This window comes from Thunnus thynnus, chromosome 1, assembly GCF_963924715.1.
Source record: "Thunnus thynnus chromosome 1, fThuThy2.1, whole genome shotgun sequence".
NCBI lineage: Eukaryota > Metazoa > Chordata > Actinopteri > Scombriformes > Scombridae > Thunnus > Thunnus thynnus.
The window spans coordinates 41,394,602-41,420,211 of NC_089517.1; the positions used below are offsets into that span (position 1 = coordinate 41,394,602).

General features: G+C 39.9%; 1 protein-coding gene across 1 annotated transcript in view; it reads right to left on the bottom strand.

Moving 5' to 3' along the window:
• Window positions 1-8,659: 8,659 nt before the first annotated feature.
• tollip (toll interacting protein) overlaps window positions 8,660-25,610 on the bottom strand; it is a 21,828-nt gene continuing 4,877 nt past the window's right edge. The window contains exons 3-6 of the mRNA XM_067598213.1: window positions 21,108-21,290; window positions 20,198-20,350; window positions 10,823-10,907; window positions 8,660-10,504 (exon numbers count right to left, since the gene is read on the bottom strand). Of these exons, the coding sequence (XP_067454314.1) occupies window positions 10,281-10,504; window positions 10,823-10,907; window positions 20,198-20,350; window positions 21,108-21,290 (645 nt within the window). The 3' untranslated portion in view covers window positions 8,660-10,280. The remainder of the gene's footprint in view (window positions 10,505-10,822; window positions 10,908-20,197; window positions 20,351-21,107; window positions 21,291-25,610) is intronic.

The following is a 25,610-nucleotide window of genomic DNA, read 5'->3' on the forward strand; positions in this document are numbered from 1 at the left end:
GAAAAATGACTAGTTTGTGTGGAATAGCAGTGAAAATGCTAGAAACACATGAAGACAACATATGTTGTGTGTGTCATGACTCTCCTAGTAGAATCAGTGATTTGGGATGAGTCTGGCTCAAATCGGATGAAAAGTGACTAGTTTGTGTGGAATAGCAGTGAAAATGCTAGAAACACATAAAAAAAACGTATGTTGTGTGTGCAGAGCAGAATCAGTGATTTGAGATGTGTTTTGCTCAAATTGGATGAAAAATGACTAGTTTGTGTGGAATAGCAGTGAAAATGCTATAAACACATAAAAAGAACATATGTTTTGTGTGCCATGACTCTGCTAGTAGAATCAGTGATTTGGGATGAGTCTGGCTCAAATCGGATGAAAAATGACTAGTTTGAGTGGAATAGCAGTGAAAATGCTAGAAACACATAAAAAGAATATATGTTGTGTGTGCAGAGTGGAATCAGTGATTTGGGATGAGTCTGGCTCAAATCAGTTAAAAAATGACTAGTTTTTGTGGAATAGCAGTGAAAATGTTAGAAACACATGAAGACAACATATGTTGTGTGTGTCATGACTCTCCTAGTAGAATCAGTGATTTGGGATGAGTCTCGCTCAAATCGGATGAAAAGTGACTAGTTTGTGTGGAATAGCAGTGAAAATGCTAGAAACACATAAAAAAAACGTATGTTGTGTGCAGAGTAGAATCAGTGATTTGGGATGAGTCTGGCTCAAATCAGTTAAAAAATGACTAGTTTGTGTGGAATAGCAGTGAAAATGTTAGAAACACATGAAGACAACATATGTTGTGTGTGTCATGACTCTCCTAGTAGAATCAGTGATTTGGGATGAGTCTGGCTCAAATCGGATGAAAAATGACTAGTTTGTGTGGAATATCAGTGAAAATGCTAGAAACACATAAAAAAAACGTATGTTGTGTGTGCAGAGCAGAATCAGTGATTTGAGATGTGTCTTGCTCAAATTGGATGAAAAATGACTAGTTTGTGTGGAATAGCAGTGAAAATGCTATAAACGCATAAAAAGAACATATGTTTTGTGTGCCATGACTCTGCTAGTAGAATCAGTGATTTGGGATGAGTCTGGCTCAAATCGGATGAAAAATGACTAGTTTGAGTGGAATAGCAGTGAAAATGCTAGAAACACATAAAAAGAACATATGCTGTGTGTGCAGAGTGGAATCAGTGATTTGGGATGAGTCTGGCTCAAATCGGATGAAATATGACTAGTTTGAGTGGAATAGCAGTGAAAATGCTAGAAACACATAAAAAGAAAACACATGTTGTGTGCAGAGTAGAATCAATGGTTTTGGATGAGTCTGGCTCAAATCAGTTAAAAAATGACTAGTTTGTGTGGAATAGCAGTGAAAATGTTAGAAACACATGAAGACAACATATGTTGTGTGTGTCATGACTCTCCTAGTAGAATCAGTGATTTGGGATGAGTCTGGCTCAAATCGGATGAAAAGTGACTAGTTTGTGTGGAATAGCAGTGAAAATGCTAGAAACACATAAAAAAAAACGTATGTTGTGTGTGCAGAGCAGAATCAGTGATTTGAGATGTGTCTTGCTCAAATTGGATGAAAAATGACTAGTTTGTGTGGAATAGCAGTGAAAATGCTATAAACACATAAAAAGAACATATGTTTGTGTGCCATGACTCTGCTAGTAGAATCAGTGATTTGGGATGAGTCTGGCTCAAATCGGATGAAAAATGACTAGTTTGTTTGGAATAGCAGTTAAAATACTAGAAACGTATGAAAAGAACATACTTTGTGTGTGTCATGACTCTCCTAGTAGAATCAGTGATTTGGGATGAGTCTGGCTCAAATCGGACGAAGAATGACTTGTTTGAGTGGAATAGCAGTGAAAATGCTAGAAACACATAAAAAGAACATATGTTGTGTGTGCAGAGCAGAATCAGTGATTTGGGATGAGTCTGGCTCAAATCAGTTAAAAAATGACTAGTTTGTGTGGGATAGCAGTGAAAATACTAGAAACACATGAGAAAAACATATGTTGTGTGTGTCATGACTCTCCTAGTAGAATCAGTGATTTGGGATGAGTCTGGCTCAAATCAGATGAAAAATAACTAGTTTGAGTGGAATAGCAGTGAAACTGCTTTTCCTGCAACTGTTGTGTGTGCCATCACTCTGCCACTAGAATCATTGATTTGGGATGAGTCTGGCTAAATTCGGACGAAAAATGACTAGTTTGTGTGGAATAGCAGTTAAAATACTGGAAATACATAAAAAGAACATATGTTGTGTGTGTCATGACTCCCCTGGTAGAATCAGTGATTTGGGATGAGTCTGGCTCAAATCGGATGAAAAATGACTAGTTTGTGTGGAATAGCAGTGAAAACACTAAAAACACATAAAAAGAACATATGTTGTGTGTGCAGAGCAGAATCAGTGATTTTAGATGAGTCTGACTCAAATCGGATGAGAAATGACTAGTTTGTGTGGTATAGCAGTGAAAGTGCTTTCCCTTCAACTGTTGTGTGTGCCATGACTCTGCTAGTAGAATCAGTGATTTGGGATGAGTCTGGCTCAAATCGGATGAAAAATGAGTAGTTTGAGTGGAATAGCAGTGAAAGTACTTTTCCTGCAACTGTTGTGTGTGCCATGACTTTGCTACTAGAATCAGTGATTTGGGATGAGTCTGGCTCAAATCAGTTAAAAAATGACTAGTTTGTGTAGAATAGCAGTGAGAATACTAGAAACACATAAAAATAACATATGTTATGTGTGTCATGACTCTGCTAGTAGAATCAGTGATTTGGGATGAGTCTGGCTCAAATCGGACGAAAAATGACTTGTTTGAGTGCAATAGCAGTGAAAATGCTAGAAACACATAAAAAGAACATATGTTGTGTGTGCAGAGTAGAATCAGTGATTTGGGATGAGTCTGGCTCAAATCAGTTAAAAAAATGACTAGTTTGTGTGGAATAGCAGTGAAAATGCTAGAAACACATAAAAAGAACATATGATGTGTGTGCAGAGTAGAATCAGTGATTTGGGATGAGTCTGGCTCAAATCGGATGAAAAATGACTAGTTTGTGTGGAATTGCAATGAAGATGCTAGAAACACATAAAAAAACATATGTGTGCAGAGTAGAATCAGTGATTTGGGATGAGTCTGGCTCAAATCAGTTAAAAAATGACTAGTTTGTGTGGAATAGCAGTTAAAATACTGGAAATACATAAAAAGAACATATGTTGTGTGTGTCATGACTCTCCTAGTAGAATCAGTGATTTGGGATGAGTCTGGCTCAAATCGGATGAAAAATGACTAGTTTGAGTGGAATAGCAGTGAAAATGCTAAAAATACATAAAAAGAACATATGATGTGTGTGCAGAGTAGAATCAGTGATTTGGGATGAGTCTGGCTCAAATCAGATGAAAGATGACTAGTTTGAGTGGAATAACAGTGAAAGTGCTTTTCCTGCAACTGTTGTGTGTGCCATGACTCTGCTAGTAGAATCAGTGATTTGGGATGAGTCTGGCTCAAATCGGATGAAAAATGACTAGTTTGTGTGGAATAGCAGTGAAAGTGCTTTTCCTGCAACTGTTGTGTGTGCCATGACTCTGTTAGTAGAATCAGTGATTTGGAATGAGTCTGGCTCAAATCGGATGAAAAATGACTAGTTTGAGTGGAATTGCAATGAAGATGCTAGAAACACATAAAAAGAACATATGTTGTGTGTGCAGAGTGGAATCAGTGATTTGGGATGAGTCTGGCTCAAATCGGATGAAAAATGACTAGTTTGTGTGGAATTGCAATGAAGATGCTAGAAACACATAAAAAGAACATATGTTGTGTGTGCAGAGTAGAATCAGTGATTTGGGATGGGTCTGGCTCAAATCAGTTAAAAAATGACTAGTTTGTGTGGAATAGCAGTGAAAATGCTAGAAACACATAAAAAAAAACGTATGTTGTGTGTGCAGAGCAGAATCAGTGATTTGAGACGTGTCTTGCTCAAATTGGATGAAAAATGACTAGTTTGTGTGGAATAGCAGTGAAAATGCTATAAACACATAAAAAGAACATATGTTTTGTGTGCCATGACTCTGCTAGTAGAATCAGTGATTTGGGATGAGTCTGGCTCAAATCGGATGAAAAATGACTAGTTTGAGTGGAATAGCAGTGAAAGTGCTTTTCCTGCAATTGTTGTGTGCCATGACTCTTCTGTCTTCAGACTCGAGCTTTGTTGAAATTTCTTAGGGGGCGCTATTCAGCCAATTTGCATTACTGACTGAATATTGGCATGTAGATGTCATCAGGCCTGGACTGTTATCAAACATGCAAAGTTTGAGGCAGATCCGACCATGTACACTAAAGGTATGGCAATTTCCTCTGTAAGGGCGAAACATAAAAACTCAACGCCACGCCACAGCCACACGCCTCAGCGTTATCTTTTGATAACAAATTTTGATAATCTTTTGATAACTTTTGATCATAAACTAGTCTAGATGATACACACTGATTTTATTTATGGTGAATTCTGTAGGATGAGTTCGATAAAATACAAGGTATGCAAAATGGCCAAAAAAACGTGAACATTGACCATTTTTTCCAAGATGTTCAACGTCCCGTCGGACTTACAGTATGGCTCCAAAGGCTTCTTTGTGCGTCTGGACATGATACATATGTCCTTTGAATTTCATTTTTCTACGTTAATCTGGAAAGCGGGGCTTCAATTTTCAAATTTTCAAGGGGGTGCTGTTGAACCATTTTGCCACGCCCATGCAAATGACCTATACAGGATTTTAACTGGTGTCACTACAGACATATGTGTCAAGTTTCGTGACTGTAGAATCATCCCTTGCCCCTAAAAAACAGTACCCACCTCCCGACTGTCTCTCTAATATTGGAAACCAGTCCGTCTTCCTCTGTGTCCTTCCACGTTTTTCTCCTTTTCTACACCCTCCAGGTTAGGACTAGTATCGGTTCTTAACACTGAATCCCCTAGACTTGACTAGTCCGTAACAACACACACTTGAAATTTCATGTAAATCAAAGGAAGTTTGTCACATAAGGCTTGCTTCCTGTTGCCAGCAGACAGTGCTACACAAGTGCTTCATTCATTCAGAGATACATTGAGTGAAGGTCACCTGACATGCATATGCAGTGTTATGAATATCTGATGTTGCACGAAGGAGTTAAATACCACTTCCTGTGTCCACTATGTGGTGCTAGAGAGCACCCACTAATTATATGTCAATTTGCCATATGTCTTGTGTAGACCACACCTTGTAAATTCCATGTAGATCAGATGTAGTTTGTCACATAGCGCTGACTTCCTGTTGCCAGTAGGTGGCACTATGACTGTGACTCAATATTGACATGTAGATGTGTTAAGATCTGGACTCCAATCAAGTTTGTGAAATTTGGGGCAGCATGGACAAAGTCCATTGGAGTTACAACAATTTCCTGTTCCACAACGAGACATGGAAATTGACCAGCATGCCACACCAGAGGCATTCGACGAAAGCTCATGATTTTGATAAGTTTTCATCGTAAAGGTTTTTACGATGAAGCTAACCAAGTTTGAAGTAGGTCGGTTCAAATTTGTAGGAGGAGTTTGTTAAAATATAACGCCTGCAAATGGCAAAAACAGAGCAAAAATTGCATAGTTTATTCAAAATGGCTGACTTCCTGTTGGATTTAGCATATGGCTCCGAGAGGCTTTTTTGTGCGTCTGGACATGATACATAGGCCCTGTGAATATTGTTTTTCTAAGTTAATCTGGAAGACGGGGCTTCAATTTTGAAATTTTCAAGGGGGAGCTTGAACCATTTTGCCATGCCAATGCCAGTGACTTATACAGAATTTTAACTGGTTTCACTCCAGACATGCGTGTCAAGTTTTGTGACTGTCGAACTATCCCTTGCCCCTCAAAAACAACATTGTATTTCATGGCAAAGAATGAGTTGTGTATGATTGCTGAAAGCTGATTTAGATTGCATTACTGGAAGCTGAATTCTATTGAAAAATCTACCAACAGTAAAATCAGCTACAGGTGGAATTGAACCTACACCCTTATGTGTATAAGTCAGGAATGCTAACAAAACCAGGTCAGATTTTGGTCGTTAGTCTTTCAATTGCATGAAATTGATCAGTTACAGTCTCAATAAGCAGATTGAGAACACCTACTGGCATCTGCAGTTTTTCACCTTCAACTCTGCTGAGTTCTGCCCTAAGCAGGGTTCGAACTCACAATCAATGTACATTTTTCTCAAACTAGAGCTTGGAGCCCACAGATTTCATGAGTGAAAGCAAGACTAATTTACCATGAGAATGAATGATATGTGTAAAAAGTGTTTGAAGGAAGAGAGAATCTGTAATTTTAAGAAACTGGAGTGAGAGGAGACACACATCCTGCAGGCTGTATTGCAGTCAATGAGAACATGACAGGGACTCTGTATCAATTAAGGTTTAGATCTCAAAAACTATAAGTCCTATGTGAAATATACTTACATTTTGAGAGAGAGGAGGCTTGTGGCAACGTACTGAGGCAAACATGTGCTTGAGGAGTTAAAATTGTGAGAGTGAGAGCTGTTTAAAAAATCTTTTCTGGTCTAATAATATCTGTGCTCTCCACTGTGCCTGATCACATGACACACTGGTGAGACCTGACAACGTCTGTAAAACCCGACTTTTGGCTTAAATTGCTGAAAAACTATAAAAGATATCACTAAACAATCTGATAACTTTGAAAATTCAAAGTTTTGTGAACATTTTATAGTTCGAATGGTGACTGTAGAATAAGGGACGTCCGAGCAGTTGAGTGTCAAAGTGACAAAGGCTCCAACTCAGCTGGACATTTCCTCCCATAGACTGCCATTATAAATTTTAATGTTTTGCGGAAAGCAATCACACAATAAAGAGCAAAGATAATGGCTGTGGCTCAGGAGGTAGGCGGGTCATCCACTAATCAGAAGACCAGTGATTCGGTTCCCGGCTCCTTCAGTCTGCATGTCGATGTGTCCATGGGCAAGATACTTAACCCCAAACTGCTCCTGATGGCTGTGCCATCAATGTGTGAATGTGTGTGAATGATTAGATTTCCTCTGATGGGCAGGTTGGGACCTTGCATGGTAGCCCCTGTATCCATTCAGTATATGAATGTGTGTGAATGGGTGAATGTGATTCGTAGTGTAAAAAGCGCTTTGAGTGGTCGGAAGACCAGAAAGGCGCTATACAAGTACAGTCCATTTACCATTTACCATAACAGTGTGCAAGCTGCTTTGCAGCTCTCGCACAATAAAGAATAACATATGTTGTGAATGTTTTCCAGCATTCACACCAATGAAACCTTTGGCAGACAGCACATTAACAAGACCTTGTTACCCTTAAAGCCCCCCTCCAGTCTATTTTGGCATTTTTAAGATGTTTTTTGAGTCATTTCCTTACAATGTTGAATAGCCACACTGTTCGCCAAATATTTTTTGACAAATAACTTAATTTTGCACTCAAAGTTCAAAAATTTAAGTTGTTGCTCATTGGAACAATGACATATGACTATAGTGGAAAGCTGCAGTCATGTCATCTTCATAAAAACCCTTTGTTTTTGTGAGCATCACATACAGTATTCAACACTGTTTCAAACTAAATACTTGCTGCAGACGTGCTGCAACGTATTAATGCTTAAACAATAAATTTATTTCAATAAGTACCAAAATCAGCACAGAAAATAACATATGATAAATAAGGTACTTAAAGCAGTTAAGTCAGCAAATCAGTCTGCAGTTATCTATAAATGAATGTGGGTGATTTTGAGTGTTGTCCACAACTGTTTATACTTTATAAAAAGCTTTTCCTTCAGTTCCTTAAATCCCTGCAGCATCTGAGGGCAGCAGGACTGATATGTTGATAAATCTGCAGACTCTGAGAAGTGCCGTGTCAGACCACAGTGCTGTTACGCACGGCCATTTACTCTGTTTACCTTCATTAAATCACCTGATGTCACCAGGCTGCTACAGTATAACCACACACACCTTTACACACATCAGACTGGTTGGTTATTACTCAATATTCTGCTATTTATTTATGGAGGAAACGTTGGGTTAGTAGGGCTCATCAGCCTCTTTTCCAACCTTATTTTTATCAAAATATCTACGATAAAATCTCACGTTTTATCCTTGAAACACATTGCAATGCAAAAGCTGTTAACAATGTGTAACAATGTGCAACAATTAGTAAACTATGCGACGGTGTACAAGGTGAGATATAGAATTATTGCTGAAATAGTGTTGGTCCGATGCAATCATATAAATGGCTTCAAATCAATTTCTTTATTTTTTTACTTCCATCATTATTTTAGTAACTGAAAACCCACTCCATCTGTCTTTGGCTGCAGATTTGTAGTGATGTGTGTTCATCTTGTGACACTTGGAACCATCCAGACATTTCCTGAGGAAAAGCCTTCCGTTTGCTGAGATGTCATTATCATAATTAACTGTGGCTCAGCTGTTGCAGAGCTATGAGAGCAATGGTGTTTTCATTGGAGTATCGGGCCATATTCACAAAGTATCTGATCTTATCTGATCACGAATGAACTTAATCACTATGTCTATGTGTTGGTTGACAGGTCTGTGTCAGTGAATCTGAATGGAAACAATGAATATACAGGAACACAAAGATAGATTCATTAATATATTTTACAAGCTGTCCCAGATTTCATACATGAAACAAAGTAAAACACAGACGTGTCATGTAGATTGTATCTGGCATCAAACACCATCTGGATGTTGATATTGCACACTGGGTAATCCAGCAGTGGATATGACATCAGCTTTATTTATTAATTGCATTTTGTGATTATTTAATGTACAATTAAACAAATTAGGCTTTTTAGAGCTATTTTTTTCTGTCAAATGGCAGAGATGATCCAAGTTCATCAGCCCTGCAAACTGCATTTTTCCAGAGTCTCATTAGTGAAGAGTTGTGCAAACCGTAATCTCAAGTGTTACTGAATTATTTTAATTTAATGATGAGCTGATTGGATCCTTATTAATTTGACCGCTATCTAAATATGGTTTTAAAAGTTTGGTCACTGTCATCTTAGGCCCCACTGCTGAGGGGTAAAAAGTATTTCTGAAAACAGCTGTGGATATTTCGCTCATTACAAATGGACTGAATTACTTTCCAGTTTAAGATTAAGTGTTTTGGTCTCAAAAGCTCTACACACAACATCCTGCTGAGCTAAACATTCTGATTTTATCAGGAAAGCAACATCTTCATTCCCATCATGCGTCTTTATCAAAGCTCTACAGTTATTAAAAAAATGTGACTCCATAGAATATTACTTTATAACATCAAGTCTTCTCATCCTTCACTGATTGAAAATTGGTTACATCAACACTTTGCAAAGTAAGTTTGTTATTTCTTCTAAATCTCTCCTGGCTGTGTGACCATTTACATACAATCCCTTAGGTCATGTCTATTCTCTGTCTCTCATCACCGTATATAATTCTATATAATTTAATACTTCCATAATGACCCAACTGATTTTGAATGCACTAAACATTTCATAGTTACATAAGAAACAGAAGCTGTTCGCTGGAGGTTACTACAGACAGGTTCACCCCACACTATTCACAACAACAATGTAATCAGAGGATGGACCCCATGTCCTGAAGTCTGTTCTCTGGTCTGCTGTCTACACTGAACATGACTCTATAGCTCAAACAGTGCAAATCAAACACTAATCAAGGGGAGAATACACAAAACACAATATAGTTTACCATTATACAATTAAAGATTATGACATTGAAACAATCAAGACGCACAAAATGATTTGGGCTAGTTAGATTTACAATCTGCATAAAGGCACACTACTGCCAAATACCTATCTCAAATAGTCTCTACTGTGACTTAAAGAATACATCATCATTGATATCATCTTAAAGCTGTGATTTCATAAAACACAAGGTCAACACAGGTGTTGCAATGTTTGGAGGATCCAGTGTCAGTGGTGACAGACAGCTGTGTGTTAGCAGAGACAGTTCAGGCTTCATGTACCAACAAAGGGACAGGAAACAGATCTCTGTGGCTATCAGTTGGTGTAGCTGGTGGGAACTTAGATATGGCTGCAGAATGTGAGCTATCAGTCACACTGTGGGAGGACTCTGCGTGTGTGTGTGTGTTTGTATGCTGAGGGTGGACAGTCTCTCCATCAGTTAAGACTGTTTTTATATGTCTGTGTGCATGCATAAATGTGCGTGTATGTTGGCATGTCCGCTGTGAGCTTGTACTCTGCAGTTAGAGTTCCTCAGCCATCTGCAGCAGAGAGTTGATGGCAGCATCCTTGTTGCCCTGCTGTGCGTCCAGCACAGTGCGGACAACCTCCTTGTCCAGGTTGGGGAACATGTCCTGGAGAGCCTTCAGGTCCTCCTCACTGCACACTGGCCCCTGACCCCCAACAGCTGGCATGGCTGCTGGCACTGCCATGGGCACAATGCCCTGGTTATAGACTGCTGGCACCCCTGGCAATACAGGACACAGACTGCTGATGTAAAAGCCGGCTTTTAAGTAGCAGATACAAGGTTTAGAAATAAAAATTAAAAAACACATCAGTATGTCAGTATTGTGCAGGATTTTTGTAATAAATGTGTAATCTCCAAGTCTATGCTGCAATAAAACCTGATGACATCATCAAATTTGACAATGTTCCTCCAGATCCACAGAACACATAAAACAACTGTTTTCACAGGCTGAGAGGTGAAAATAACAAATACTAAAGAAAGTACTATACCCTGTATAGTAAAAGTACTGGTGTGTGTGTGTGAGTGCCTGTGTCGGACCTGCAATGGGCACATATCCTACTCCTTGCTGATACACAGAGGGCATCAGGACAACAGGCTGAGTCATCATCCCTGCTGGTAAAGACTGGCACAAAGACACAGAAACAGAGACAAGATTAAAGGCTCTGTACATCTATGGTACACTGGCTGATCAGACCTATCCTCAGGACTGTGAGGGTGAATACAGATTGAGGTCTGTTAGGTTTGTTCACCTGTGTTTTTGTTGAGATTGTTTCATGCACAATATCAAAATTTACAATCAAGACAGGGTACAAAATCAGTGTATTGACAACCAGACATTATACTCAGGCAAAACAAACACAAGGCAAAAGAGGAAATGGCTAGGCTAAAATAAATAAACTACTGTGTTTTTTCATGGTTTTAATAGTAAAAGAATTGGCATAGACAGTCTCTCTGATTTGGATCATCACGTACAGGTTCTCTCCTTCATTTGTAGTTCAAATACTTTGATGTGTGTGCTATCTGCTCATCAAGTTGGCAACTCAGACCCTGAGTATGCAGAGTGAGGGTCTCTGGCACAACTTCACCTACTTCCAAGGTGCACGGAGAAGGGAAATAAGTCTAGAAAGATGAGAACTCCCGCAACACTTGTAGTATGAGGAACAATTTTATTAGTTGACCGACGTGTGATGAAGGCCACAAGCCGAAACGCGTCTGTCAACTAATAAAGTTGTTCCTCATACTACAAGTGTTGCAGGAGTTCTCATCTTTCTAAACTCAGACCCTGAGTGGCAGAAAATTCACTTTCATAGATATTTCATTTTGTTTGGTTGTTTGTGTGGTTATCTGTTATGGTTACCAGGACTTTTGAGATGAGTGAGGAGCAGTCCTTCATCTCGACAGCATCTGGCTCCATAGGAACTATCTTCAGTGTTAAAGGCTTTGTCATGTAGCAAACTAAGTTGTTCAGAACCTGAGTACTCCTGGTCTTTTAAGCTAGCTTTTTCTGCCATACTTTTTCAGTTGTCAGAGAATGTGTATTAAAAAGGTAATTCAACTTTCATGGCAGAAAACTAACAGAGGACATACACTTGAATGGAAAAGTAAAAGAAATGTAAATAACAATTGTAACACTATACACTCAAATGCTCATCTATGCATAGTCAACTATGATCTTTTATGACACTTAGGCATCTAGGTTTCGACTTAGGTGCGAGTGACACAACTAGGCAGAGATTAAAGAAAATAACTCAATTTATTACAACACAACAAAAAAACAAGAAAATAAACTTTCAACTCAAATTGTCTCTTACACAAATAGCTGTTGTTTTAGTCTTTTTGTTTATCAGTCTGTAGAAAGAATTCAGTCATCCACAGTTCAAAGTTCTTTTCAGTTCTCCTCAATTCAGGTGTGTGTATGAATTGTTGTTGCTACCCGGGTAGTACGTTGAGATCTCATATGCTTATCTGTCCAGGAGTAAGGTTTTTGTCATTCCAGGTAAGTTGAGAAAGCAGGCCGCATACTCTCTCTGCCCCTGGTATGGATCCTGACTTGCAAAACCGGGCAACCTCTTTGGAAACGACCTCAGACTCAAAAAAAAAAAAAAAAACAACCTGCACACAGCAGGGAAAATATCTCTCATCACTACTGTTCAATAATTTTGTTACTTTAACTAACCATATTTCTCATACTCTCTTTGTATGAATGGCTTAACTCGATTAATTAGTTAGCAACTGTGTTTAACAGCACACAGAAAAAAAACAAATCTTACAGTCCTATGTGAACTGTGCATCCTCAGTGAAAAGTAGCCACAGTAAAAACCAGCTGCTCACTTATGTCATAACCTGCCTACACATGAAAGAAAACAAAATGGTGTTTGCTGTGTCACTAGTCAAAGACCGCTCATGTTTACATCCTCCTTTGTAGCACAACAGAAAATAATCAAAAACCTTTCCTCACTTTTATATAAACATCTCCGATTGGTTTACGGTACTCATAAGGTAAAGAACATAACAACAATTAATGCAGTGATCTAAAACAATACCACAAAATGGTTGTTTACACTGGGCTAACTGCTAGCTTACTATGCTAACTTAGTATGTCAACTCACCAGAGATTCATGGATAAATCCCAAAAAGCAGCACCAACATCAAAATAATCCTTCAGCCTCACAATCAACAAAATGACAAAAAAGAGAAATGAAATCCAAAATGTCTGGAGAAAGGTGCTCATGGAAGCTCATAAGACCTCCCTCTAGATGCTTCTCTCAGCAGTGCTTGTGTGTCGTCTCCATGGATGTATTATAAGAGTTGGATACCGGACTAAAAATGGCGCCCATTCAGTCCTTTAGGAATTGCTCGCCTTGCGCATACGCCAAAAAAAGTTTCTAGCTTCTGGGTCTGCTTCCTTGTTGTGCGGCCCACTGAACGTGCGCAGTAGTGTTTCCCCCGTTGGCCCCGGCCACGAGTTCCCACTCGGCCCATAGACTTTACATTGTGATGACATCACAGATTTTTAAATCGCTTTTCTCGGCTCGAGGAAAGTTTTACAAACATAAAACCTCCATGGATCAAAAGTTCATAATAGAAAGAATCATAATTGACGACGTTTGCAGTTCGAGGCGTCCTGACAACAGTTTTACAGGTGTCTCTTTTACAATGGTGATCTATGGGGAAAATCCTTTTTGGGTCGCAAGGGGATTTTTCGCTGCAATACCGTGAGTGGCCACTGGGAAAAATTGTCTGCAAGGCTGCGCAGCGGCACCCTACCCAGCTCTTATTATACATCCATGGTTGTCTCTTTCTCCATTGTTTTCGCCTCTTGCTCTCTACAGTGCAGTCTGAATCTGGCATAGATAGCACTACACTGCACTATAGCTGACCAGTTGTGGGATCGCCAGAAATAACTCCACCGGTAATTTTATGTGGATTACACAATGCTGGGTGGTTAATGTATAGGCTATAAGCTGAAAGTTTTCAAGTTATAAAAAATTTTGAAGAGCCCGTCTGCTCATGCCATCATCTTTATACTCCCCCTTTGATGCACCTGTTGAAGTAGGACAAAATTCATCCTCATCCATTAGTGACATAATTTCCAGCATAGTTCCACTCAACTTCAACCTGATCAGGGGTGTAATCAGCCATAATTATAAAGAAAAGTGACACACACATGTGGGTGTGTTTTACCATATTGCATCTTAAAAGGTCCAACTTAAAAATCACATTTAATTATCCCCCTTTGCAGTCAAGAATAATGTCAACATGTTTCTATATTATTATTAGTAGTTTTATATTATTAAAATGGAAAAAGATCTTTGGGTCAGAAATACTCCTTTTTGTTTAAGCTGAGTGGGGGCATGTGTCTTTGTCTGTTTGATTGACAGCAGCTGCCAGAGTACTGGTGTTACACTGTGCAGAACAGAGACAAAGTACACAAACTGCTACAGCTATAAGTCTACAAGTCATAGACAGACAGTGTGTCCCTAACAGGGATTTTCAAGAACAACCAAACCAGCATCTAACGTATGTTTACATGCTGTTTAATGTGCAGCTATCTGGCTTGATAACTGACATTAGCGGTGCACTATTCCCTGGTGAAGGTTTGTTTGATGGCTCATTCAATAAGCATCTCTGGGCAAAGACATCCTCCAGAGCAGGCAGCTCAGACCTCGTAATGTGTTATGCTGTTTTCATTACCCTTTGTAGAGCTTTGTGGCTGAGGTCGGTGCAGTTGCCATACCAGGTAGAGACGCACTTTCTCAGTGACTATCTCAGAGGCCCTATTTACACCTAGCATAAACATGCGTCTTGGGTGATGCGATCACATGTGGACAGCTCTAAGTACATCTGTTCACACCTGACACTTACATGCATCTCCACATGCGTCTTGAGTGACGACTTGGGATCGGATCTCCCGAAATGCTGACAAGATCTAATGGTAATTAAAGCTGCAAGCAGCGATGATCGGGCCCTCGCGTCCTTGCGTATGTCGGGGCTCGGCGCTGGTGAAGGGCTTCTGTCACGGGCATGTAGATGTCCCCAGACCTGGGCTGTTTTCAGACAGTGCAAGGGGAGATTAACGTCACTTCCTCAATCACTTATTCTGCCTGCTGCTGGATCTGCTGCATTGAAATGTCGTAGGGGGCGCTATGGAGCCAGTTTTCATCACTGACTGAATATTGGTATTTAGACGTGTTCAGGCTGGGAGTCTTATCAAACATGTAAAGTTTGGTGTAGACTCGAGCATTTACACTAAACTTATAGCAATTTCGCCTGTCATGGCGAAACATCAAAACTCAACGCCACGCCACGGCCACACGCTTCAATGATAACTAAATCTTTTGATAACTTTTGATCACACACTACTGTAGATGACACACACTGATTTTGAAGTCGTTACGATGAATTCTGTAGGAGGAGTTCGTTAAAATACAAGGTATGCGAAATGGCCAAAAAAACGCGAAAAATTACCACTTTTATCAAGATGGCCGACTTCCTGTAGGACTTACAATATGGCTCCAAGAGGCTTTTCTGTGCGTCTTGACATGATACATATATCTCCCGAATTTCATTTTCCTACGTTAATCTGGAAGGCGAGGCTACAATTTTGAAATTTTCAAGGGGGCGCTGTTGAGCCATATTGTCACGTCTATGCAAATGACCTATCCAGGATTTTAACTGGTGTCGCTCCAGACATGTGTGCCAAGTTTCGTGACTGTAACCATCCCTAGTCCCTAGTCAAAGCCAAAGGAGTGTCTTTAGGCTACCGTAATTACTGTAGTAGCAGGGCAACTAAACTGCCCAATTTTGTTAACTTGCTCAGATTGTTGATCGTTGATTTAGTCATTTTCCTTGATTTTTGTACATTGGTAAGTAGGCCACGTAGTTAAATGGTTGCTTAATTTGTCTGTTTTAATTGTGTTTATCATTGATATACAATGGGGAGTCTGAGCAGGGTGTTTTATTTTGAAAATTGACCGGATGCTCCATGTTACTGTCTGACTGGCCTGAGGAAACCAGAGGGTTCATTATAATTAAAACTTTGGAATATATTTCATTAACATATAAAATAGAATAACATAACGAGGCTGTACAGTGTGACAATTTTGATCGCATATGCTATAAAAAATAATTCTGTGTAAAGAGAAATATGTATCCAATCATACGTGTAACTTTTATTAAATTACTCTTTTTACTCGCAAAACTTTTAATGCACTTAGGGTGACTAGTGTTTCCCCTATGTTGGCAGGGGGGTGGGGGGTACGCTGAGTAAAAGTCGGGAGACTAAGCAGCCAGACATTTCTCTGTTTCAGGTTAGGCTAACCCATTGTTCCTTACTGTGGAGCTAACCCCCTTCACTTTTCCAGCAGTTGGGGAAACAATAGACGTGACTTTTCTTGGTCTTGACAAGCTGCAGCATTTAACTTACACACTGTAGTCTGTACTGTGCATTTACTATCAGACTGACCACTTATTGACAACCTTTTCCTCTGCTCCGCTCACAACCACATCACTTTTCTGCCGCTCACTCTCTCACTCAGCTACTCACTCACCCACTATGCACACATATTACGCACTGCCGTATTCCTTAAAAAGGAGCTACACTCCCAAGAGTTTCCCAGGCAACAACACAGAGGTTAACTCACGTTTTGGAACAGCGCTGCACAGAGACTTCCAAACGCTATTGATTTCTAAATGAATGGATAATTGGCGTTATTTTTGGCATTAAAAAAAATACTTTTTTGGCCTGGCCGGGGTTCTCATTGCCTGATGAGTGAAAAGCACTGATAACACATAAAATGATAGATATGATACTTTTATAAATCATTATATAATGCTTCATAATGTATTATGATCATTGTTAGAAAGCATTATGAATACTTATAAGCAGATTATAATTCATAAGTATATTTATTATGCATTATAGACATGGGCATCATAGAAACTGTTACTATGTTTACTAGTCATTGTAAGGGTTTAATTCTGTGTGTGCAGATTTAATTCTTGTAATTCTAATTTGATGGAAACTGAGGAAATTCAGATTGTGTGAAAACTGCTCTGTACACTCGTTTTTGGGCTGTTTTGTGTTTTTTTGGAGGGACGATTCTATCTGTGAGTGGAGCTGCTTCGTCTGCCATCCAGATCGTCATCGCTGCTCGTAGATACCTTCATCTTGGCGGGATGCTGACATGTGGATGTTGCGCCATTCCAAGGGGGCAATAGGAACCAAATCAAAGGGAACTGAACTAAGGAGCATTCTATTTTATTTTAATTTTTCCTGAGATCTCAGATTATTTTGTTCTTCTTAGGCCCAAAACAGACTTAAAAACTGATCACAACTGATGTCATAAAGAAACTCAAAGTTGACAAACAAAGTTAAAGGAACATTTGAAGTGAAGGAACCCAAGACCAAATAAGACTAACAACCTTAAGGTAACTTAAGGGAAAACAAAGACCGTCAAGAACCGATAACTGATAATAAGTGCATTTTGATCCAACAGAGGATACATTTAATTTGTGTATCAAGCACTGAGAGTTGAATACTTCTTTCTAATTTACTGCAGTTTTGGTTGTACATTCATTTGTTTTTAATTTTATTTTTTGTGGTATAATTGAGTTAAAGATTTGCATCAAACAAAGAAATGTTTTTTCTAAAGAGATGCTTTGCATGTATAAAAAGAAGCCATCAGGAAAATGAAAAAGGACAGAATGCCTTTATAAATATATTTTCTATTATTTTTCCTAAGTCAGCGGTCATGTGTTTTGTGTGGCTTGGAGGTCTTTTCTCCTTGTAGAGGTATTATATTTTTCTCTTTTGAATTAGCCTGTTATTTCTATACTATTTTTGAATTTCATGTCGAATTTTGGTTTAGCTTCAGTTTAATTTTCAGTAGTTTGTTTTTATTAGTTTTGTTTTTATCCCAGATTGTTGGAGTGCTTATCAAAGACTGACAAGATGGTTCCATCCATTATCATGTCAACTATAGGCAACACTTTGTGTCAGACAGGGTCTCATACACAACATATCGAGAGAGCCTGGTATTCTTATAAAGAGAACATCTACCACTTCAGGGGGAAGTGATCGGCCACAGCTCTTAAGATGAACCTCAGATTCACTGAGTGGAACCACCGGTTGGTCAAGTGGAGTGGTTAGATGCCTTTTTAAAGACATCAGAGTGTTTTTTAATGTGTAAAAGTAGCACAACACAAATGCTATGTTTTCATGTCAGAAACCTTGTGTAAATTTAATTTCGTTGTTAATGTGTTGTCTCAAAATATAAAAGTGATATTTGTTGAGTGGTGTGAAGACATTATTATCAGGCCTCAATAAGGAAGCAAGGACTTTTAAAATGGGCAATTTGTAACTTGATTCTTGATTATGAAGTTGTATTTGGCAGTAACTAGCAATTTATGGTGGCTACAATTTTTAAAAACAGACATATAGGAAATTTGTTACAAGGTTGGACTGAACTGCTGAAATTATACAGAAATTGGTGAGAATGTAAATGGTTAAAAATCATACTTCAATTTACTGGCCTGCAGAAGTTAGGCAGAAACTACTTGGAAATTAAGCTGCAACAACTCTCTTATTTACCATGAAATTTGAGGTAAATGCTGGGGTAACTTTGGGGTAATTTCAACAAAATTTCAAACCACTTACTTGCTTATTATATCTACTTACCATGAAAGCTGAGACAAATTTTGATTAAATTTCGGAGTAATTTCAAAGAAGTTACTTGCTAATTATCACCCAATTACCATGAAATTTGAGGACCCGTAAAATGAAGTGTTACCGAGAGACTTTGCACCGTTTGGTGCCCGGGCCCTAATAATAATAATAATAATGATAATGATAATAATGATAATAATGATAATAATGATAATAATGATAATAATAATAATAATAATAATTCCTTGAATCCTAACAGTGCCTTTGCACTGTCAGTGCTCGGGCCCTTATAATAATGATCCCCTTCAAAAACATATAGGTTAGAATAGGTTCCTTGCACTTTCAATGCTAGGGACCATTGGACCCCTGGCATGGAGCTCCTATTGGGTCAAGTGATGTGTCATTTGAAAGGTCAGAATGCAGCCACTATTTTGATACCAAAATGTGGCTAATGTTAACATGCTTATGCAAGTTATGACGGAGAATATGTAGGAGGATTAGGATATCTGCCAGCAAATTTGAAATGATGCAACAGCCATTCATAGATATTAATCAATATAATGTGTTTTGCACTAAATATTTTACTGGATTGAATCGACGGGACCTTTGCCAATGTAACAAGACCGTTTTTGTCGGAGTTTTGCATGCAGAGAGAGAATGGCTGCACCAGGGATGGGCTTCTGAGTACCTCTCAAACTTGGACCTAAAAAGTGGGACAGTTTGCAAAATATCCTTCAAATGATCCTCTCTAAAGAAGAGGTAACAGCATTAATCAGCAAGACCAGAAGAGGAAATATCATCATTGGATATATTTTTTTAAAATCAAAACAACTAGATAGCTGTCAACTGCTAACTGCTACATGCCACTGTTACCAACCTTCAAAAGGAGAAACTACACTGAGGAAGCTAACAGAAGAATTATTTTGTGAAGATAAGAGAAGAAATGAAGGGGCCTTGTTGGTGGTATTCCCTCTCTCTCTCCCCATGAACTGGTGTGATGGTGGCGCAACAACGTTCGCAGCGGCCTCTCCTATTTCCAATGTGTCCATGTCAACGTCTACATCTGTGTCATCGTGTGGGGTGCAAGGGAAATATATCTATGATCATCAGTTTCTTTTGGACATTAGTAACCAAGACTTTTGCCATGAGCAATACTGGCTGGGAGCTAAATCAACTGAGCATGCTTGGTTTGCTATGCCCAGTGGGCCCAAAGGAGACCTTGCCCTTGCACTGGAGAGGATACATGGAAAGCAGTGCGACAGGACGCTGAAGCTGGGCAAGCACGAGGGAGTGCAAGCTAGGCTAACTGTTAACTCATACAAACCAGCAGTTCCAACAATCACGCTGCCTAATATTCTCTGGACAGCAAAATTGATTATGTCACTCCCCCATCAGTGCTGGTCACTCATTGACATGCAAGAGCTGTCTACCTCGAACTGAGACATGTGCTTTTTTCATAATTCGAGTGTAAGAGGTAAAACACACAAAAGTTAAAAGTTAACAAAGTTAAAGATGATTTGACTGATAGCATTTTTTTTCTCCAAATTTTCTATAGATATTTTGATAATATCGTTATTATGAATTCTTTTGGCCACGATAATCATGTTGTGAAAATCTGATATTGTGATAGCCCTAATGTGCATACAATGTGACAATGCTACCAGAGAACCTAGTCTCACTCACTCTCACAGAGAAGGATAAACATGTTTCAATCTGTTTGATGGGGTTTATGTACATGCACTCACAGCAAAAGACATCACCAGGTTGATCATGCCCTCCTTGTCGTCACCCTGCCTGCCACTAAGGCTGAACCACTCATCCACCACACTGCCCTCCCTCAGGCCTTCAGGGATGGTGACATGAGTCCATGCTATCCTGTCGTCCATGGAGAACGCTCTCTGGATGGCACATCAGCAAAAACACATAGAAACAGACAAGTTTGTCCAATCATTAAATAAGTATATGCAATAATGAAGAAAACAAAACAGATCTGACAATGCGGTGTTGCTCTGTCATTTGATGCATTTTAGAGTTTAACACCTGTCTTGAAGGATATGGTTGGCAACTTCCTATATTTCTCTCATCGTATTGCATTTTTATGACTTAAAACATGTCTGAAGAGGATCTTTAACCATGTATGGTGTTATGAAAGCTAATTAAATATTGGGCAAATATACATATGTATAGGCCATCACTACTGCCTCAATTCTTTTTTTTCCAAGCAACATAATTTTTGATTATCTGATAGACAAACTGAGGCCATGAATAAGTTCCACAGTCCCTTACATTAAAGGAAAAACTGTGGTTTACAACATGGGGATTATTCAGGCCTAAAACTGCATGTCTTTATTATTTATATTGGGAATAGATGGTGAGAAGAGACACTTTCAAGTTCCATTTACCGTTATACAGCTGGGTCAATCCGATGATAACTTGAATGTATAGGTTATTTAGATTATTTTTGTAATGAATTACTTCATCAAAAGTCCAAGTTAGTGAAGTTACTCTTATGTAAAAGACTTTCACTTTCTTCAGCAATTAGCCAAATGGTAAATTTCTGACTCTAACAGAGCAAACGTCCCCACATACATACATATTTAGCAGTTCAGATGATCCACAGCTCTATGGTCACTGTGACCTCCTTCACCTCCTCACCTCATCAAAGATCTCCAGGTAGAAGGAGTCCACCCCAGGAGGTACGGTGCACTGGATCACCTTGTTCCAGCGCGGGTTCTTGGCTCCATTGTGAGCGGTTGGTGTCTCATAGACTGCATAGCCCAGTCGGATCCTACAGTACGGATCCATCCGGGTCATACCATAGTTTTTAGCCAGCTTGGCCTGTGCAGCAAAACCAACAGGGCAGCTTCAGTTAGGTGATACACTAAAGTTGGATACATCATGGCCCCTGTCTTGAGGGCCAACTGAACAATGTGGATGGTGATATACAGTTATGATCATTTAAAATATGGAACGATCAGTCTACGCATTATTATGCTATGCTACATCATTTCAGTTCTGAAGGAATACATTTACATGCACACAATAAAAGCAGGTTAATGGGACAACAATGTTTCCCCTTGCATGGAGAAAAACTTGGTTGAGAGTCAACAGCCACACATTTCTCTGTTTCTCTGTTTACTGTCATCAGGTTAGGCTAACCCATTGTTGCTAACATCCTTCACTTTTCCAGCAGTTGGAGAAACAATAAACGTGACTTTTCTTGGTCTTGAGAAGTTTCAGCATTTATTAACTGACACAGTGTAGCATATACTGTGCATTTACTGCCAGATAAGTTACTGCTAACCTTTTCCTCTGCTCTGCTCTTATTCACCATCACTTTTCTCCCATTCACACACGCTCAACCACTAACTCGCTATGCGCACACGTTACGCACTGCTCAATTCCTTAAAAAGGAGCTATGCCACCAAAGGTTTCCCAGGCAATGACAGAGGTTGACTCACATTTCAGAAAAACGCTGCACAGAGGCTCCCCCAAACACTAAAGATTTCTGAATGGATGGAAATTTGGTGTCATTTTATATTTCTTTGGCCTGTCAGGGGTCCTCGTTTGCCTGGCTCCCCGCCAGGCCTGTACAATTGTAGGGGAAACACTGCACTGATTAGTGTCCCCTTCCTTAAACATGGCTTATACCATGGCCACTGAGACTTCTCCATTCTAATTGGAAGGTGGGGATTAACTTTTAGTAACCTGACAGTATAACTGGACACTTATGACATGGGTGTGTCTTTGCAGTTAAATCAATGTGCCAGTATTAATCTGTAAGGAGGGACAGCAACAGTGGGATGTAGCTAAGGATCATAGAGCTAGCATTACTTGTGAAATACATGGGTGAATCTGGATGTCCAAATCAACTGACTGCAGGAAGAGGAAAGAGAGGACTTTTGAATGTTAGCATTAGCTGCAATGAAGGTGCAGCCTGCGGGTCTGAGGGACAGCTGCACGGGAAGGGAGAGTGCATGCAAAAAAAAATGTACAGAAAATAAAGAGTTAAGTGAGTAAGAGCTGGTAGGTTAAGAGACATAGAAATCTAATGTATCTATTTGTATGTTTGTGACAGACAGCAAGAGGGAGAGAGAGGCAGCCTACGAGGGACAGCACTACATAACAGTAACTCCACTAGAAATACAGTTTTAATAATATCATGTAACAGGATCCAGCGTCGTTGTCTATATATATTATATATTTGGGCATTTTGCAGTCAGTAAAATGTCTCCTCCTCTCCCCATTTCAAAACTTTATATAGGATCAGGATTTATATCTCAGAGCCCAGCCTGCCTGTTTAGCTAGATGTTGTCTAGCAATGCAAACAATAGGAATTCCAATATTAAAGTGCAAGTTTTTAATTTGATTAGATGGCATTTTGTTAGTAAGTGGCTTATGCCCTTCAAATTTGTATGTTCCATGAATGTTATGGATAACACAGGGACTTGGAACCACCCGACATGGGGGAAGGTTTGCTTCCATTTGCCTTCGTGGAATGTACAACTAGTTGGGTTATTAGCCCTTACTTAACTCATCCAGTTTAAGTTTGATGTTAGCCAGTTACAATAATCCTGTTCATTCTAATCAAGCTAACACAGCTGGATACTGTTGTTTATTGTTTTTATTGGTTAGCTTGAATAACAGTGTGCTCCTACATTCAGGGTTTTCGCCGGTGTACTGCAAGCCCGGCATCTCACTGGGCCTAAGCTGACCCCCGAAAACACCAGTCCTCCCATTCATTTGAATGGGGGTAGTGTGGCTTGGCTGCGACCACTTTGGCCGCTGCGGCGCTGCACCGGACTGCGGCTGGAAAGTTGAGCCAGAGTCAACTTTTGGAGAAACGCAACCTGACGTCGCTGCGGTGGCCAATCATAGCTGGAGAGCAGACTGATCAGAGCAGTAAACTCTGCCATGAGGGCATGAAAAGACGTTACTAGGACGAGGGGAGGACATTTCTCTTTGATAACATTAAAAGTAAAGTTAGACTTTGATGTCGGCTTCCCGACTCATTTTTAAAAAGACTAGAGAAAAGAGAGAGAGAGCTGAGAGCACCGGCGAGGGAGAGAGCGAGCAGCTATGATCGAGCGAGCTAGAGGGCGAATGAAGAGAGGGAGCGCTGGTAGTGAGAAAGCTGATGAATCAGATCAACAAAACGTAATTTTCTGATTGTTTCACAGCATTTACTCTCTAGAGCACAGGTAAAACACACCCACACCCCCACACACCTCCGCTCGACCCTGCAGCTAAACGCTGCACCGCCTGATTTGATCTGAATACGGCCTAAGACAGCAACATCAGTAGCAGGTAGTGTGACAGTGATGACAGTGTATTCTGTGGATTATCTAGAGCAGTGTTTTTCAACCTTTTTTGAGCCAAGGTACATTTTTTCCATTGAAAAAAATCACAAGGCACACCAACAGCCAAAAATGTTAAAAAAGCTATATGGGTCCCTAACCCAGCCAAGGCATTCAGTGAAGGCTCAAGAGAAATAAAATGACATCTTCTCCTCAAGAGTTTTCAAATTTTTAACTATTATCTCACACAATGCAGCAGTGTTAACAACTTGCCATTTCTTGGTGAGTGGGAACATTTCAAGGTTGCCACTTTCCACATGTTGTTGCCAGAGGTGCACTTTTGAACGGAATCCATTTATTTTATCTGTACTTGTAAGCAGGTTTTCATTTCGGCCTTGCATTTCTGTGTTCAGTTTCAGCCAGCCTTGCACACCACTCATCACTTGCAAGCAGGTTTGCGTAATCGGACCTCTCATTTGTCAGAAACACTTTAAGTTCCTACCGCAGCCCATACACACTGGCCAGCACCTTGCCGCGCGTCAACCATCGGACCTCCGTATGAAACAGCAAGGCTTTATGCTCCGCTCCCATTTCCTCACACAAAGATGCAAATATGCGACTTTTCACAGGTTGTGGCTTTACAAAGTTTACTATGCGCACAACATCATCCGACACAGGAACTAGGTCTGCTGGTAAAGTCTTGGCTACGGGGGCCTCACGGTGTAAAAAACAGTGCGTAACAATCACATCTGGGTTTCTTTCCTTCACTCTGCTTACAAAGCCTTTGGTGCGCCCGACCATGGCTGCAGCTCCATCAGTGCAGACACTCGTGCAGTTTTCCCACTTAAGTCCTCCTTTTTCGAGATATTCTGATGTGACCCGAAAAATTTCCTCTCCTGTTGTTTTTTCTGGAAATGCCTTGCAACATAGGAAGTTTTCTCTGATTACATCTCCATCCACAAAACGCACATTGGCCAAGAGTTGAGCATGTCCACTAATGTCAGTAGACTCATTAAGTTGCAACACAAATTTCTTACTGATACGGATTTTTTCCAAAACCACACTTTCGATGTCTGCAGTCATGTCATCAATACGTCTGGAAATTGCGTTATCTGAGAGAGGGACTTTGGCTATTTCTTTAGCCGCTTCAGGTCCGAGCATCTCATTTACAATGGCTTTCCAGGCGGGAAGTATTAATGTCTCTGCCACAGTTTGAGACTTTTTTGATTTAGCTACAAGTTCAGCAACGTGGTAGCTAGCTTAAAGGGCTCTCTCATTTTCCTTTGTGGTTTTTCTCATGAAAGTTGCCTGTTTCTCCGTGTGTTTCTACGCAGGCGAACAAAATAGCCCACATTCTTGTTTTGAAGCGAAGGGTGTTTCGTTTAGAGATGGCGTTTACGCTTACTTGGGACCATAGCACTGTTAGATAGCTTTTCACCACCAAGCACAACGGAGTCGGTGGCGTTGCATCCCCGGTGAAAGTAAATCCAAATGAAAGATAGTTTTCGCTGTACTGCCTCACGCCAGGGACTTTGCTCGAGCTCACCGTCTTTGCTTTCTTTTGACCTCCACTCATACTAGGGCCTTCATCTGGGTCCGAATTTTGTCCAGGGTCCAGTTCGGAGTTTGCATTTTTCCTTTTCAAAAACTTCTCCATCACTGTCACCGTATAGTCTCGCTAGACACAATGCCACTGTCACCGCCACCTGTCCATCCATGCATCACTAATTCTCTTGTCTCAAAGTACAAGGCAATGAGCTACCTGCTGCCACCTACTGACGTGATTACTCTGCCAGTCACTAGACAGCACAGACACTAGACAATGGCACATTATTTGCAGATAATAATTAATTCGTTTTCA